A 19,272-nucleotide genomic window follows, 5' to 3' on the forward strand; every position below is an offset into this window, starting at 1 on the left:
GCCATCTACCAATATGTCAAGTTTCATAAAAACATTTTCAGTAATTTTTGCGTTATCACTGGATCCAGGTTATGTGTAAAATTTGCCATATTTTCAGTCTATTTGTTGCCATAGCAACCAGAATTTTCAGCACAGGAAAAAAAGAAAAAGACGTGCATAATCTCCATACTGCCATCTATCCAAATATCAAGTTTCATAAAAATATTTTCAGTACTTTTTGCGGTATCGCGGGATCCAGGTTATGTGTAAAATCAGCCATATTTTCAGTCTATTTGTTGCCATAGCAACCAGAATTTTCAACATAGGAAGAAAAGAAAAAGACGTGCATAATTTCCATACTGCCATCTATCCATATATCAAGTTCATTAAAATATTTTCAGTACTTTTTGCGTTATCGCGGGATCCAGTTTTGTGGACGGACGGACTGACGGACGGACATACGGACGGACTGACGGACAGACAGACGGACAGACTGACGGAGGGTAAACCTAAAGTCCCCTCCGATAAACCGGTAGGGGACTAATAAGAAATTTCAATATTTTCGTTTTTACTTTTGTACTTGCATATTAAAACAAATAAAGTCGGCCCATCATAAATTAGCACAAGCAGAATCGATTGGTTAAATGACGACTTTGGACAAATTAGAAAAAGGTAATTTAACCATCAAAAGCAATCTTAATTAAAAAAAAAATCAAACGATTTGAAGAAATTGATAATGAATTCAAATTACTCAGGGAAATTTGATATCTGGTAAATGATTAATGTTTGCGTCTATTTCTTAGAAAAAATATATAAAAAGATCGCGTGCTAGCTCAAATAAAAACATGCCACATTAAAACGTGTGTTTTCAAAGTATATCAGAAAGTTAACTGGTCATTTAGCTGGGAAGAATGGTCACAAAAGAATTATTACTAAAAAGAATGATCACTTAAAAGAAAGATCACTTAAAAGAATCATCACTAAAAAGAATTATCATTCAAAAGACTTGCCACATAGAAGATTGATCATTTCGCTTAAAAGAATGGTCACCTAGAAGAATAATGATTAAGAAGAATTGTTAGAATAATGATGACACTAAGAATCATTTAAAATAATCATAATTTTAAGAATAATAAGAATAACCATTTAAAACAATGATCACACGTAATAAGAAGAATAATAGAATAAGAATTTACCATTTAGAAAAACCTTTCACTAATAATTAGAAGAAAGAACACAAAGACGAATCACCATTTAGAAGAATAATAATCATTTTATCAAAGAAAATTTGAGGGCCTTACAATATTTCATTATCTCTCATGGACAGACTTGATAAAAGTAAGTTAAATTTTTGTTTTTGATTTTAACGTTACAAAGAACAAACTGTAATGTTAAAACTTAGATTAAACGATAGCATAATGTTTTGGTATATATCGTACATGCCAGCCATCTACAGAACAAAATTATGTGAGAAAATCGAGAAACGAATGCATCAATCATTAGCAGAAAGTAATCTGTGACAAGTCAGTTTTGAAGCATGTATCAGTTTGCCGAGCCATATGTGAAATAAACCTATTGACAATGCAATTGTCTGAATGAATCAATCAATAAAAATCCGACACTGATTTGTACGAAGTTTGTATCGTTATAAATGTATCAAATGCGAATTCAATAAGACAAGGGCATGTCTGTTTTGAGCTGATGTTTCTCAAAAAAATCATGAAACTCATTTAACAACAATTGTATTTTAATTCTGTAATACTTTAAAACAATCCTGTAAATTTGCTTGTAAATTTATCATAAACAGTCGATATATTATGTAGAAAAGATTATGTTGTAAGAAATACATATTTAGAACATAAAGATATGTCATTTAAATTAAAACCATCATCACAGTACGGGTATACCTTTACCTCAGTTTATTTTAATGCACTGTGCTTTAAAGTCATTATTTAATAAGCCATGTTAATCATGGAGCTTGCATGCCAAATTTAAACAAATTCAGGTTTACTTAAATTAAGGAATTAATAATTGACCATATTGAATATAAGGTTGTATTCATTCTCTTTTTTATCAAGGGAGCTCTATTGAGATCAAAAAGTTTGAAAACATAAAATATGAAAATCTTACATAGATCAACTAGGGCACTTAAAACGGAAAACATGGAAAAAATATATATACACAGAATTAAATGTTAAGTCGATTCTTAGCCTGGTTTGCCTCAAAAGCACTTTAACACGGTATGTCATTTTGCACGGTAAAATTATTACAGGTATTCTTGAAAATAACAAAATGAGCGAGTGATCTAAAATTTTGAACATAACTTATTGTGGAAACCTACATTAAATGGAATAACAATGTCGAACCAATACTTTCAGTACCTTCATGTCAGTATATCATAATATTTTATCTTGCATACAAGTCATGTCATGTTAAAACATTTTTCTTAACAATGCAACAAAGAACGGGAGAGGACACTCATAGCTTTCTGCCTAATCCCAAAACGTATTGTACATCATGCAACGTGTAAATAATTACATCGAATAAATACGTTTCAACCAAACGAATAATCATGCATTATAAAAACACTTACATCAATATAGAGAGAAGCCTTGTCATTTTAACATCAGTCATACCTAGCTCTATATTTGACATTTTAATGCACTCAGCTTCAATAACCTCCAAAAACCAACACAAAATATTACAGTCTCGTGAATACAATATTTATGTCATTATTCAATAAACAAGTAAAATCTTCATTTTATTATCGCAAACGATTCCTTATTAGCACTTATTGACAGAATGTTGTTGTTATGACAACCTAAAGATGTTTTCAAATGAGTTGCTTGAAACAATTTATCCTTAAGGGTTTTTAATTTTGTAGGAAATTTTACTGTATATTAAAAAGAAATCTACCTGCTAAATTCCATAAGAAAACTTAAAGTGCACGTTTACAATATGGCCGACTGATTATAATAAACTGTATATTTTTACATGTCTGGTATATTATAAGTAGTAATCACCGCTAAAACTTGATTTTACGTCTAAAATGATTTCAATCATGTCACTTGATTGTGAAAAGAATTATTCTAATCACCTGTACATTCTTTTCTAAAAAGATAATAAATTCAACAACCCAAAATACTTAAAAATAGTCAAAGGACAGGGCTGTCCCTTTTTAAACATTTCATATCTATAAACGTACACAGATTCACGACAGTAGTAGGTCTTAATGTGACGTGTGATCCTCACAAATTACAAGCTTATATCAGATACGAAGTTTTGCGAGCAAAGTTAAATAAATCTGTACCCTCTGCTCATATCTGTACGTTTACAACATCACAAAAGTTTAAAATGCATGTAGACCCTATAAGGGCAATATTTCAAGATGGACCAATTATCATCCTTTATTTTCTATGGTTCTCTAAAAAGATTAAGTAAACAGAAAATTGTTAGTGTCTATATCTTTCATAGATCTATTCTAGATCATATAAAATCCATTCGAATCACTTTCAACAAAAAGAAAAGCTTATATTTGCATAGCTTAAGTTCTATATTAATTCAAAAGATGTTCTGTGACTATAATTAAATGTGAGAATGTTAGTAGACAAAACTATATTTCGAGAAACAAAATGTTAAGTGTCTGAAATACGCCAAACATTACCCGTACAGTGTAACTTTGAGATATTTGAGTCCAGCATTTTAAAGTGTTGCGAATTGAGTATAGCTCAATCCGGTGCTAGGGGCATGAGAGGTGTTGTACCTTTTCATTATCCCTCATGTATAGACTGAGTCTGCAATTTTTCATGTAATTGTGCTGTTTTTAATGCTTCCGATCCTGATATTTGAAATATTGTTTTTCATTTATCAAAACGACCATTTGTCTTTCTTTGACTAATATGATATTATCACGACCAGAAACTATATAAACTGTGTCGAGATTACATTCTTGTGTTGACTTGCCGTGGCATACATTTCATTTATATATTATGTACTAGTATTTGTCAAAGTAATCACAACCTTTTGGGGATTTCCTGCCCTTTCTACAACATTTTAGCAGATCAAAGGAGCAATGATATGTAATTTAAAATGTATTTTTTATCACAATATTATCATCGATTTGTCCACCAGCACTGCGTACTTTACCTATATGATAGCTTTTCACGGCTTTCGAGACATATTAATACATCTAAGATTTGTCAAGCACAAATAAGAACTAAAATGTAAGGCAAAGATCATACTCAAACGCAAAAACGTTCAGTAATTTTATAGGGAGATATTATTTCAACTGAATTCCTACAAATATATACATATACAATTTATTTGTATTTCTTTTATTTGCTCTTTTTATTTGCAGTTTTGTATAGACAACAAGAACTGTCGGAGGACAGTAACGCTCGACTATTCGAAAATTTGTCACAAGGGTGTTTCATTGAGTATAATAATGCTTACCTATATGAATACATAAAATTCAGTAGTTATGGAGATACAAGCTTACATGCAAAAACTTAACCAAGAATTCATGAGTCGAAAAAGGGGCATAATTATGCAAAAAAGCAAATCAGAGTAATGGGACTTGTGCCAATCATCTTAGATAATCACAGAGAACAAGTGTGTGAAGTTTCATTCAATTCCCTTCAGTAGTTATGGAGATACCAGCTTACATGCAAAAACTTAACCAAGAATTTCTAAGTCGAAAAAGGGGCATAATTATGTAAAAAAGCAAATCAGAGTTATGGGACTTGTGCTAATTATCTTATATAATCACAGAGAACAAGTATGTGAAGTTTCAATCAATTCCCTTCAGTAGTTATGGAGATACCAGCTTACATACAAAAACTTAACCAAGAATTTCTAAGTCGAAAAAGGGGCATAATTATGAAAAAAAGCAAACCAGAGTTATGGGACTTGTGCCAATCATCTTAGATAATCACAGAGAAACAAGTGTGTGAAGTTTCAATCCATTCCCTTCAGTAGTTAAGGAGATACCAGCTTACATACAAAAACTTTAACCAAGAATTTCTAAGTTGAAAAAGGGGCATAATTATGAAAAAAAAGCAAATCAGAGTTATGGGACTTGTGTCAATCATCTTAGATAATCACAGAGAACAAGTGTGTGAAAGTTTCATCAATTCCCTTCAGTAGTTATGGAGATACCAGCTTACATACAAAAAACTTAACCAAGAATTTCTAAGTTGAAAAAGGGGCATAATTATGAAAAAAAGCAAACCAGAGTTATGGGACTTGTGCCAATCATCTTAGATAATCACAGAGAACAAGTGTGTGAAGTTTTCAATCCATTCCCTTCAGTAGTTAAGGAGAAACCAGCTTACATACAAAAACTTAACCAAGAATTTCTAAGTCGAAAAAGGGGCATAATTATGAAAAAAAGCAAATCAGAGTTATGGGACTTGTGCCAATTATCTTAGATAATCACAGAGAACAAGTGTGTGAAGTTTCAATCCATTCCCTTCAGTAGTTATAGAGATACCAGCTTACATACAAAAACTTAACCACAGGGACGCCGACGCCGACGCCGACAAATGGGTGACTGCATTAGCTCGATTATTCTGCGAATAGTCGAGCTAAAAACGTCTTGCATTGTTTTGTAAATTAAATCCGTTTAAATTGCGTTTATTTTATAATTATTATATGTAAGTAATAGTTTTCAATATATTATTGTCTATAATATACCAATTTAAGATAACATGTAATTTATATGAATGAAATTTTATACAATTTCAATACACATATGATGGTGCCATCTAACAGCAGGGTCGCAAGAAGTTCTGCCATTTTAGCATCTGTCTTAATTACATTGAACACGAGGGTTTGCTTTACATAAATACAATTTGATTTTGTCCTTTGTTTTCACCCTAGATTCTGGATGAAAATGTAACCTCCACGATACGTATATTCCTATATAAATGGAAACAAAAACTGATTTCGCGTTCCCATAAACAACCATTTAACATTACTAAACACACGGACACGGAGAAAAAGTCGCCATGTAACTTCGTCTTGAATCGACTTGATGCAAATAATGTATTAATGTATATTAAAAATGTTGGAATGTTAAAATTATTCACATCCATGAAGTAATAATGTAATATTTTGTGAACTACAACTGCGAATTAATTAACTTGATTATTTTTCTATATGTATAGTCATGTCTAACATAAATTTACTCCACATTAAAAAGAAATGGGGATTATAACTTCGTCATACATATTATATGACTAAAATAGGAAACCTTACTTAAATGGCTGTTACTGGAAAAAAGACATGCAAATATATAGTTTTAAAATCAACTTAATTGAGCATTTTGCAGTCGAACAGAACGATTGCCCAAAAAGTCTTTTTTGTACATATATTAAGTTAAAGTTTAACAATCAAAACAATATTCATACACCTGGCAAGTAATAAGACATGGACCGTTATAAAGAAATCTTTAAAATTTTTATTTTTTTTTTGTTTAAAATTTTCTTGTCGTATGAACATTAGGCCTACTATCATAGAAGCCACTCCGAACATTTGCCCGTATTTTAAAATGTCTTGAGCCACGTACCCTGAAACCCAACACTAATAAACAAAAACAATTAGCAAATTAAACTGAAAAGAAAGTATTCTTTGGTGTAAATCGCTGTTGACCGAATACTTTTTTAAAGAAATTATCAGTAATTAATGCTAAGCCAAACAATTATGTTGTGCTTTAAAAAATCTCCGACATGGAGGAACGATGACTTAGTCCCAGCCCTACTCTTTATTTTTGTATTTATTTATATTGTCTTGTCTTTAGCACAAAAGTAATTAGCGCCTAAATATATATTAATGTTTTTACACATTATCTGTCTATGTTTATTGTTATCTTAAATTCTTGTCGTGCAGCATGTGCGTCACTATTATCATGTATTATGTTTTTTCTAATTGGTTGATTAGTGAGTTCATATTTTCTTCATTCTTTAACAAATTATCGGTAATTTCCTAATTATGTCATTACTGACTAGTCTTTATTTCCTTCTGATATCTTTGTTTAAAATGAAATGAAGACAGTCCCCAAAACAAAAGAATTTCGAAAGTTAGCCTATACAGAATATATTTCGATGTAGATATCTATAGGCCTATAGACAAAATCCGTTTCTGGAACCAGCCAGTACTAAGCATTTCTCCTGAATCTGTAACTGACGCGTTATAATACGTCACCCTTTTAGTACATTTTTATCATATTTTATTCATTATGTGTTTCAACAATCTTAAGTAAACCAAAGCACGTGTACAGATCTGTATTCGATACATAAATAAATTCAGTTTAAAAGGTATGGACCATGGTGCTTATTTAAGTAATGGATAATCCATGTCTTAACTAAGAAAACGCTGTCCCAATTTTGAAATATTATTTTGTATTACGCTTTCATAAAAACTACATAAAACAATGAACTTTATTACAAGCAGATAAATCATTTTAGAATCCTTCGTACCGATTTTCTATATCCGACATTTCAAAGCAAAAATAAGGATATAGATGTTTGTGTATCAATGCTTTTGAGCGCGACAGTGACTAAAAACATTAAGTAGATTAGCGCCTTGACTTCTTTTACCTTAGATGAATCTACCCATAAGAAAAATAAATGTTCAGTTAAGAAATACAATTCTTGTTACTCTCAATGCACTAATTTTCAAATTCTATTGATCTTAACTTTAAATTAAAAGTTCATTAATAGATTTTCTCCAAATAATATAACAAACGTCTTGGGTTTAACAATGTTATATTAGTATAATGTATATTCATATTTTTTACTCATGTTTTTTTGTTTAGGTTTTAAATTATTTGCAACCTGTTATATCTATATCGACCTTGAGTTTTTTTAGTGAACTATAATTGTTTTTACATTTTGAATTGATTGCTTTCTTGTGTTTCATTTCATAAGTTTCATTTCAATTGCTAACAATTTGTTAAAACAGTTATCGAGAAAAAAGCAATTTGTCTCTTCCGTATTGCCATATATATATTGTCAATTAATATACATTTGCAAGAAAAGCAGGTTGAAATTAAATACAAACTATTTTTATGCTTCGATGGTTTATTAATGATTTACAAATGTCATCAGGGCAAAACAATTAAATGGTGATTACTGGAAATATAACGTTGTTGGTTTTATTGACTACAGCATCTGTTAATATAATTTTCATTTGTAGGAAATTTGAAGAGATAAAAAAACGACCGATTTTCCGAAGCATTCAGTTATTTAAATAAATTATAATCATTAAAGGAATGTGTCTAAAATCTTTTCAAGGTTGCATTTCTAAATACGTATCAATAACGCCAAACTGTATATATTATGTCGAATATCTCGTTTTCTTCTTTCAAGATATAATGATTTTGACATTATACGCATACATAGTATTTTATTTGAAAAAAAATTGTCCATAAAATATATCCATGCTTTGAAACACCTTGCATAGTATTTTTTCCAAACTTAACATGTACATTTTTGTTAAAGCAAAATTTTGCATATTGGCAATACTTACAAATATAATTGAGTCATCAAAATACGTCAAAACGTCAAAACATGGATTTACCATTTAAATATTATAAAGCAGTTTCTGTGATTATGTTGATCAAAATGATGCCGTCATTGAAATTGCCTTATTTAATCAGTCAAAAGCAATAAACAAATAACTATGAATTTTAAGCTGAATGCCAAAATTCAAGTTCGTTTGCGATTACCACAATTTTGAAAGAAGTTTTGTCACTTTCACGTCTGTAATAGTTTCGTCTATGTTCGACATTTTGCTATTGATACATGTTTTACAAATACAATATTCTGTTGATATATTAACTAATCTTTATCCGAAATATCGAGTTTTGTAATTAATACAACCATTTCAGTAGCAATCATAACCAATAACTAAATCCAAATGTTTCAACACTGACCACTAATCAATACTGTACATATTGACATGGTTGTAAATCCTTAACGCTGTTTGATTCTATTTCTCATTAACTAAACCTTCATTATCATTTTCGTTGATTCATATAAACAGTAATACACATCAGAAACACATTCTAATATTGTTGTTATTTCATATACTAAATTAACATGTTTGAAAGAAAAAGGTAAACACCATTTTTCTAAACTAAATGTGAAACATTCATTTCTTTATAAAAGGACAATGGCGTCTTTGCAACTACACGTATTCTTTTCTTTTCTATTTCTATAAATGAAACATTATAAATTTAACTGTATAATCAAAAAAAGAAAACGTTTATTAATTTGAAAACAAACAAGGTCACTACCCAGCAAACACATGACGTTAAAATAACGTCGGATTAATGTTAGATTTTGGTCACGACGTCGGCGACCAAAATACGACGTAAATCTGACGTTAAAATACCGATGTCTATTAGACGTTTCTTTTAGACGTCGTACTAACGTCAGGTTCTGGTCGGTGTCCTGACGGTAGGTAAAAAAAAATAACAAAAAATAATTCTTATTCGCTGTTGTAATCATTTAAACTTTTTTTCAAATGATATTTGGATTACAAATGAAGTGTTCTTATATAAATACAGACCAAGATCGCGGCGCTGCAACCTAATAAAACATATAGGTGGCGCTGTATATAGGCAAGTTACATGTGTTATTGTTATGAAATCTATTTATAGCTACAGATCTGTTTACAAGTTCCAATCATTTAACGTTGTAATATTATCATTTGTGGTACATTATATGTATCAAAATTACGAGTTTTTAATAGTGCTTTAACATTTAATCATAGTGACAGAAAAGGGAAAGAAAACATAATTAACCTATAATTCGAATCTAAAGTCAAATTCGTAGGCGTTACGTTTTGGCTGTCGGTCAGGAATCGGGATGCATTGATAAGTGAATATTATAGATTTTCTTGAACAAAAAGGTCAGTTCAATTTATTTAGATTTATTTCTACTTTGTATTTGATAAATAATTGCATGATTGCAAGCACTCTTTAATTTAATTATCATTATTTGAACAGCTGAAGTAAAATGTCACACAAATTCGCGATAATGTCTAATAATAATAAATCTTTTTAAAATTGACATGTTTAACTCTGCTTGTGAAGAGTTTATAATATGCCTTTCAGTACTACCCCAAAGAGAGAATGCTTAGTTTTCATATTTTTCTTAAACTGTGATGTTTTTGTAGTTAAAATCTGAGAATTGAGAATGAATTAATTTGTACGATTTCGAGCATTTTGGACCAAAGACGTTTCGGTCCCAAATAACCCAAAACGTTCCGGTCCCAAAAATAACCAAAGACGTTTTGGTTCCAGACATTTCGGCATTAAATCTTTAATTTAAAATTATGAAATATTTAAGACTTGCGTAACTGTTCTATTTCAAACGTAGAATAAGTTAGAATATAATTTTCTTTCAGGTAGTTAAAGTGTTGGACATGCTCTCAAGGTCGGAGGGACGGAAACACGTGAATATGTAAAAAGAAACATATGAAAGTAAGATTTTTGTAAATTCTATTACATACTTTAATCCATACTAAACTGAAGTTTTAAAAGCGGCTTTTTTAAATGTTTCAGTATTTATGTTTTACTTTTAATTTTTGTTAAAGCTCTCTTATAAAAAGTTGGCAAAATTGTTCATTAAGTTAAGATAACCATGAAAAACATTTTTGCTTTGTTATTTTTAACATGTTTCATAAATTTTTTTTTTTCAGTGAAAATGATGTCACACACGCTATTGGCGCTACAAACGCATACATATCCTCCGGACAGACGAGGGTGCTGAAAAGAAGGTCATATCTTAAAGCATCACACCTCAAAATTCGTGCTAAATTCTCATGGATATCTAAAAGTATAACTTTGTGAAGTAACTAATAGGCAGCAATTTATACATTACTGACAAATAATCAAAGGAGGTCAAAAATATGCAAAAAATGGCACTAGAATGTTTTAGAAATGCTGTAGAAATATAGTTAAAGTACTGAAAAATCTGTCATAAATTGCTTGAAACATTATTATTCAGAATCTTTTATAACTTTCTTAAAATATAATATTTTCATTATTTTTATTTGATAAGGAAACTTTGATAGAAATGTGCATGTTGTTTCGTTCTTTAATATTTGTACATGTTTTCTTAGTTTCATTTATATTTATGTCATTGTTTTTTTGAATACTTTTTGTTTTGTAATTAACTTATTTTATGTTTTTTTGTTTAATCTATGAAAATTATTTAACCTTGCAGAATTTACTAAAATTGTATGTATCAGCTTAAAATGCAACTTTTATTTTTTAAATTAAAAGAGCATGAAACATATTTTTTGCTTTTAGTTTTCTGTTATACATTTCATTTGAGGGAAAGTTACTTAATAGAATGAGTTACATTAAATTCGATCAAATCAGGACTAGCCAGAAAATATTTATAACGTGGTGAAACAAAAAGATTAGGGGAATGATAAGATGAAGGTCAGAAAATGATCATGATTTAGGGCAGAAAAGGGTTAATATTTAGGTCGGAAAATGGTCAGATTGAGGTCGGAAAAATGGTTTAGAAACTGGTTAGATTTTAGGTCGGAAAATGGTCAGATTGAGGTCGGAAAATGGTCAGATTGGAGGTCGGAAAATGGTTAGATAATGGTCAGATTTTGGTCAGAAAAAGGTTAAATAATGGTTAGATTCTGACGTCTACCCTGACGTCAGATTATTACGTCAAAAAAACTTTCAAATCCAACCGTTTTTCCGAACCGTCATCCGACGTCAGAACCTGACTTAAATCTGACGTCAGTATGACGTCTTGTGTTTGCTGGGTATTACCTTACAAAAATATTTACTGTAAAACGAAAAATGTTCCACTTGTATGTCGATGATATTGAAATTTTGAAAAAGTGTACACTAAAAACAACAAAGAACAAGGCTAACTGGCTCAGTTTGTTTTCGTTGACAACTCCTGACATATCAAAAGATTACTTTTTCATATACATGTACCATGTTTTCACCAGGAATCAATGACATGTGAATATTTGGAACGTACACATCACAACATTACGGGGAATCTTGCACAGGATATATGTAAGTGAAGACATTTGCTCTTCCTATTAATATCTTAAATTTCACAGGTCCGTTATTTTTTATAACATCAATAACTTAAATGTGAGCATTGTTTTAGAATCAGCACACTGTAATATAGTAAGAGAAAAAAAACAATATACTGCGCTAAACATAGATAGATATTTAAAATAGCGTTAATCTTTAAACATACATGTGTTTTTTTTAATTTAGTTTCAGGAAAATCCTCGGTACAATAACGACACAAAAGAAATTAAAATTAAGCGCCAGATAAATAAATGCAATCATAAGTAAAGTCTAAAACACAAGAGGAAACTTTAAGCAAAAGATTCTTGCATTTCTGTTGAAATCAATACATTAACGAAAATGCACTAAATTATCTACCAACATTATTATAACGCTAAGAAAATAAAGGTAAGTAATAGAAAGAGCATCGAAACACGAGGCTATCTGATTTGTACGAGGGGGCATCAATCAGATTGCCGAGTGTTTTGATGTTCTTTCTCTTTTGTATCATAGTCAAACATAAAAAACAAGTTCCCTGTTGTCACAATATGAAACGCAGGCAAAAAGTTACCAATGAACGAGCATCTTAATATGACATTTCTGTCGCTTTCCCTTTCTCTTCCGTCACAATAAGTAAACACCAGTAAAAATTAGCCAATCAATGGGCATGCTCTGGAGTGCTAATACCTGCACTCCAGTTAATGCACTGTGCATGTTTATGTATAACAAAGTTTATGCATGTTATCATTTAATGTCTCTTACTGTAACAATGAAATGATTTTATATGTACTATGACAATGTAATCATTGTATATGTTCTGTGACAATATAATAATTTTATTTGTATGTGCGTTAACTCTAAAAGTTTATGACTCTGTTCTTTTCATTACATTAATTTAACACGAAAACAATTATTGAATGTCCTGCAACCATTTATATAGATAATATAAATATCTCAGAAAGGTCCAATAAAAACAGACGGGATCAACGTGCAGTACCATTAAATGTACTACAATGTATATACCTTTAGTTCTATTTTTAGATTAAGTGACACAAGAATGTAAAGTACATCAAACTTACTTCAATATTGCCAGAAGTCTCATCATTTTATCATCCACCATATCGATTCCTATATCCGACATTTTGTCATTATTTTCTGTTTCATAAAGCTCCCATTTTTAGCTAAGCATTGTTTAATGTGACAACATTTCAACTGCTTACTTACATTAAGCCGTTCACTTTTATTATATTTCTCAACTTGTCCCTCGTTAGCGCTTTATAGTGTAGCATCATTGATGCTTTCTATAACTAATTGGTGACTTGAGCTAAATGTTTACGTCACATGATTATGTAAGTGGCAAATAAGTCAAACACGAACATTCTTGTTTCAATAAGGAGATAAAAAACATACGAGTACAAACTGTATATAAATGACCTGACTCAATGACTTACCATTGATTGTAAATGGTGCATATTTTACATTTCCACGTACACTGCTAGCGTTACATATTTTTTCTGTATATGCCAGCACTATTTCATTAAGACCCGTATAAATATGCTTTAGTGGTTTATTTTGATAGGCTTTAATAAGATCGAAAAGGTTTACTTACTTAGTTACTGGCGTTCACTATCAAAAAGGTTTAAACCATAGAAGTTGGATGTATAATTATATCATAGTTTGGGGACCTTTCTTTTAAAAATGTGCCAGAGTTAAATCGTATACATATATATGCACAGTGCGTTAACTTGAGTGCAGGTATTAGTTACCCGCACTCCAGAGCATGCCAAATGATTGGTTCATTTTTGCTGGTGTTTACTTATTGTTACGTCAGACAAAGGGAAAGCGACAGAAATTTTTAATATTCAGATGTTAGGATTTAGAACATCACTAAAACATTTAAAGCTAAGGTAATGCACAAAAACTTTACTTGTGAAACTGGTCATCTTTTGCCACCAGTATAGAGCTGCACATTTGTGCAGCCTGCACATTTGTGCAGTTAAGTTCTTTACTTGTGGCTGTTTTTTTATTTCGATGTTGAAATCTCTTTAACACCAACCAGCTATTCCGTATAAATCTATAACAAACATTTCAGCAGGTTATATTGATTTCTTTACGAACAGTAAATTGTGTGATGATGTCTTAATAAGTGGAGAAACAGCCAAATTCCTTGAATCCGGCAAATTTAAGCATCCGGCATTTTTTGCCGTGCAGACATTTTGTCTTTGGATTATCCTTCACATATACATATACCGACGACACTTTCAAAAAAGGCATTTTTTTCGTGTGTTTAACTGTTTTTTTATATTACATGTTATTCTTAAGTTTATATCAAAGCATCTTCATTCTAATTGTTATTCAAAAGAATTTGCGATTTTTCAGATATGAAGTAGAGACAACAAAAATATTGGTATTAAAAAGAGCTGTGACAACCCAGCAACGAGCCAGAATATTGTAAGTTAGATTATATCCTAAATATCAGATAACCATACTGTTAACATTGCAATGTCTATGACTTAAGGCAGAGAAATTAATAAAACCAAACGAAAATCTCTATCTTTGAAATCAAGCAACAAGGAAATTATACATCACTGTTTATATCTCCTTTAGGGATTAATATTTATATGAAAACACAGCATTGTCTCCCTAATAATCGCAACACGGAAAATATATCAGTAAAGTACTTTTTCCAACAAAATCAATATAATTTCAAATAGACATGTTGAATGATAAATATTTCTTGAAAAAGGCAAGTCTGTTGTTTTCCCTGTCATAATCATGTCGCAAGTGCACAAGAAAAAAAATCTCAACGAACACATTTTCTATATAAACGCATAACCTTTGCAACTTTTGTGCACATAAGCACACTCTAAGGTTTAGTTTCTCATTTTGTTTCTACATTATTTCAAAAATTTGATTATAACAATACTGTAGGTCCAAACAGTGCTTAACTCAGATATATATTCATTAATCTTCCACAAAACGGAAACATATGACAACATCCCAATCAAGAAACTAATGGTGTCAATGTATCAATCATTAGCAGAATGTAGTCCGAGAATAGAGAGTTTTTATACATACATCCATTCTGATGTGGAATAAATGAAACAACTTCTTAAGCATACATATAATTGCAAAATAATATGTGTGTGATAATTTATGTACCTGTTTGATATGACAGTCACATAAAGAAAATACTTCTTTAAGAATGATGCTTTAAGATAAGCAATAATCATTATAATAACAAGTTTTTCATTCCCTTTCTTTCTTTTCAGATGAAACGCAATGTCAATCAAATAAAATGTTTTGTATAATCATATACTATTCACCTAAATACTACTGTACATGTTTATATTGCAAACCTCCTTGATAAGTTGTTTAGTACTAGTCTATTTATACATTGTAGCATGTATCTATATGACATCTCGGAAAACAATAGACTTTTATGCGATATGGAATTACTACTAGAATTGCTTCTAGAAAAATAAAATGTTAAACAAAGGAACAATTTTATGTATCGAGTGATTCAAACATGAATTATCGTAAATATATGTCTTTACTGTATGTATATATTTTTGCACTTATTGTTACACTGGTGCGAGTGTTTAACACTGCAGACAAGTAGGAAGTTTAAAATGACACATTTTTTATGTCTTATATTATAAGTTTGTATATACTGCACGGAGGTGAAATTATCTGTGCATTTCCCTTTACATGTAAACCATACATTACACTACAAGTAACAGTAGTAAACCTGTTTTCAAACAAGTCTCACTAAGGAAATAAAGGTTATGTGTAAAGAACAAATTATTTTAAATCATAAGGTTATGTCTAAAAGAAAATGAAACAAAATTAAAGTAAAAATGTGGCAAGGTGGCAACTGTGAAGTGCTTACCGCAATATTGCTAGAAGTTTTGCCATTTTAGCAGCATTGATCCTCTCCTCCATTACTAGTATTTTGCCAATGTAAAATTAATATTCCTTTAACTCATTCAGTCCCTACTTTTTCATCCGACTTCCACACAACACTTAAATCCATGCTAGTTTATCCGCGGTATAAAAGTAAATCAAAACATCATACAGCTGACCACTGTTCAATAAATTATTGAAAGACAATAATACACTCTGTCTCTGGTTTTTCCAAATTGCTGGATAATTTCATTCACTTTGAAAACAACGATAATTAAGATACATCATCATGTATAACTCTTGCTGTGTTAACCTTATTCACATTCAAATCCACTCATTCATATTCAAATTTTATTAACCTAGATAAACCTTAAGTGATACATTTTATACTGCCTTCAACCTGATGTAAAACATCAAAGTAGATTACAACATGTATTACATCTTGTAAAATTAGATGAAATCAGCTCTTAGTAAAACATTACAGTCAATCATCTATAGCGTATTTATATCAAATTCATTTTTCTTCATCCGTATCAATTATAATGGATATGCTATAAATATCATTGGGCGTTAAATATAATCATTGCATATCTGTTGATTTGATCAATTCAATTTTGATATATTGTCTGTCTGTTTTCTTGCATAAAATGTATCATTTGTCAAGAGGGACTATTCCAATAATATTTCAAGTATATTTAAATGAATTCCTGAAATATTTCGGGAATTATTATTCAAATTTCTTTAATAAGCATTTTTATAAATTGTGCTTGAAATTCAATATTTTTATAAACAATCATTTTATTCAATAAGTAGTTTATTGGTTCAATAAGCCATAATACTTTTAAAAGCTGCATATTTCTATTCCTGATCCACTAGATATGGGAGTGTGAATAAGGAATGATACAAAGGAGGTGCGAAATACCCTAGAAAAATGCTTTTTGTATTCATTTATTTAAAACTTACTAATGTAAACAATATTCATACATACGGCACGAAAGAAGACTTGGACCGTTAAAAAACAACTTCTAATTTATAATTTGATTACAGTAGGAATAGTAGGCATACTATCATAGAAGGAACTCCAAGCGAATACGAATGCGAAAATTTTATGTGTATAAAGCATAGAACAATGCTTATAAAAAAGTATAAATTGTAATATATACAATGTTTGGAGATCAAAACATGGATTTTACCAGCAAACATAAGATGATGCATGGATTATTATGTTCAATGTTTATCATATATGTTGCGCTTGCATGCATAAGTTTCAAATAAACAGACGCCAACACACAATATCCTGAATAGTCTACACTTAACTTATTCTATCATTTTCTAAAATATAAAGACATGAAGAACACTTAAGTCCTATAGACTAAACGTAATATTCACTGTTGCAAGTCAGTTGTTTTTGAAATATATACATGCAAATGCAAACATCTTAAACAATAAATTATGGAACTCCAAACAAACTCTCTCATTTCATAATGACTGTAGTCTCGTCTAGTAAACAAACTAATAAAACTTTACAGCCCGCACTTATTAATAACCACTTGCACTTCACCGCTGTGGGTTCGAATCTCGACAAGAACTTTGGATTCTTTCATGTGAGGAAGATATCCAGCTAGCTATCGGAACGTCGGTGGTTCTACTCAGGTGCCCGTTCGTGCCTGAAATAATGCACGGAAGGGCACCTGAGGTCTTCCTCCACCAGTGAAGCTGTCCACGTCGCGATATGACCTATACTGTGTCGATGTGACGTAAAACCCAAAACAAACAAACAAACTAATAAATAAAAACATTTAGAAATAAAATTTAAAAGAAAGTATTCGTTCAAGAAATTCGCTGTTGATATAATACTTTTTAACGAAAAATTATCAATAAATATTAAAAAGCCAAATATATATATTATGCTTTAAAATAAGTTTTCAAAGATGACTGAGTCCAAGCTCAATTTTTTTTGCATTTATTAATATTATCAATATTATCTTTACGCACAAAAGTAATTAGCGACTAAATTGTATTAGTGTTTTACACATTATCTATCTATGTTTATGGTTATCTTAAATTCTTGTCGTGCGTCACCATCATCATGCATTATCATTTTATTTCTAATTGGTTGATTAGTGACTACATATTTTCTTCATTCTTTAACAAATTATCGGTATAATCTAATTATTTAATTTCTTTCATTAGTCATGATTTTCTTCTGATATCTTTGTTTGAAATAAAATGAAGACATTCCAAAAAAAAGGTACTTTGTAAGTTAGTCTATAGAAAATGTATTTCGATGTAGATATCGATAGGCATGATAGACATAATCCGTTTCTAGGGGAAAAAAGTGCTAAGCATTTAGTGTATCAATTGCCACAGAATTGTTATAATTAACCTGTCGACCACCCAACCCTCTTAGTACACGTTTATCATATTTTATTTATTATGTGTTTCAACAATTATAAGTATACAAAAGCACGTGTACAGAACAGTGTTCGATAAATAGATAAATTCATTTAAAAAGGTATGGGCACTTGTGCTTATTTAAGTAATGGATAATCAACGTCTTACCTACGAAAACGCTGAGCCAGTTTTTCAAAAATCATTTTATATATCATTACGCTATCATAAATACTACATAACACAATTAACTTTATCACAAGCAAATACTTTCATAAGGCAAGTACCCTTTATCATTTTAGTATCCTTCATACAGATTTTCTATATCCGCCATTTTAAAGCAAAATTACTGTGTGAAGGATATAGATGTTTGTGTATCAATGCTTTTGAGCGCGACAGACTTATGACTTCAAATAGGTGGGCGTCGTGACTTCTTCCTTAAATTAAGCTTTAATACACTTTAGATGAATAAATGTTCACTAAAGAAAAATTTATTTCTTGTTATCCTGTACTAATATTCAAATTTTATTGATCTTAGCTTTAGATTAAAAGTATCTTAATAGACCTCAAAATGATATAATTAACTTCTTGGTACTTACAAAGTGTCATTAGTATCAAATATATTCATGTCTTTTTTCATGTTCTTTGTTTATTTATGTTTTATATTATTTGCAACCTGTTATGTCTTACAGACGTTGAGTTGTTAGTGAACTATCAAATATTTTTTCATTTTGAATTGATTGCTTTCTTCTGCTGATTTTCATAAGTTACATTTCAATTGCTATCAGATTGATAAAACTTATCAGCAATCGAGCACTTAGCATTTTATTTATTCCTAATTGCCATATATATTGTCAATTTATATACATTTGTAAGCAGGTTGACATTAAATACAATCTATTTATATGCTTCGATGGTTTATTAAGGATTTAAAA

The 19,272-nt window shown here is 30.2% G+C and overlaps 1 protein-coding gene across 4 annotated transcripts in view; it reads right to left on the reverse strand.

Moving 5' to 3' along the window:
* Positions 1-19,272, reverse strand: part of LOC132718429 (growth hormone secretagogue receptor type 1-like) — a 57,175-nt gene that overhangs the window by 24,847 nt on the left and 13,056 nt on the right. The window contains exon 1 of one of the 4 annotated variants that reach the window (XM_060702128.1): positions 15,933-16,026. The exons of 2 other annotated variants lie outside the window; for them this stretch is intronic. In XM_060702128.1, coding sequence (XP_060558111.1) covers positions 15,933-15,985 — 53 coding nt within the window. In that variant the 5' untranslated portion in view covers positions 15,986-16,026. Of the gene's footprint in view, positions 1-13,119; positions 13,301-15,932; positions 16,027-19,272 lie in introns of those variants that run through there. One more of the 4 variants, XM_060702126.1, reaches the window with a different exon arrangement.

The sequence above is a fragment of the Ruditapes philippinarum genome, unplaced genomic scaffold, assembly GCF_026571515.1.
Source record: "Ruditapes philippinarum isolate M1 unplaced genomic scaffold, ASM2657151v2 ctg2935_1_1_1_1, whole genome shotgun sequence".
Classification (NCBI taxonomy): domain Eukaryota; kingdom Metazoa; phylum Mollusca; class Bivalvia; order Venerida; family Veneridae; genus Ruditapes; species Ruditapes philippinarum.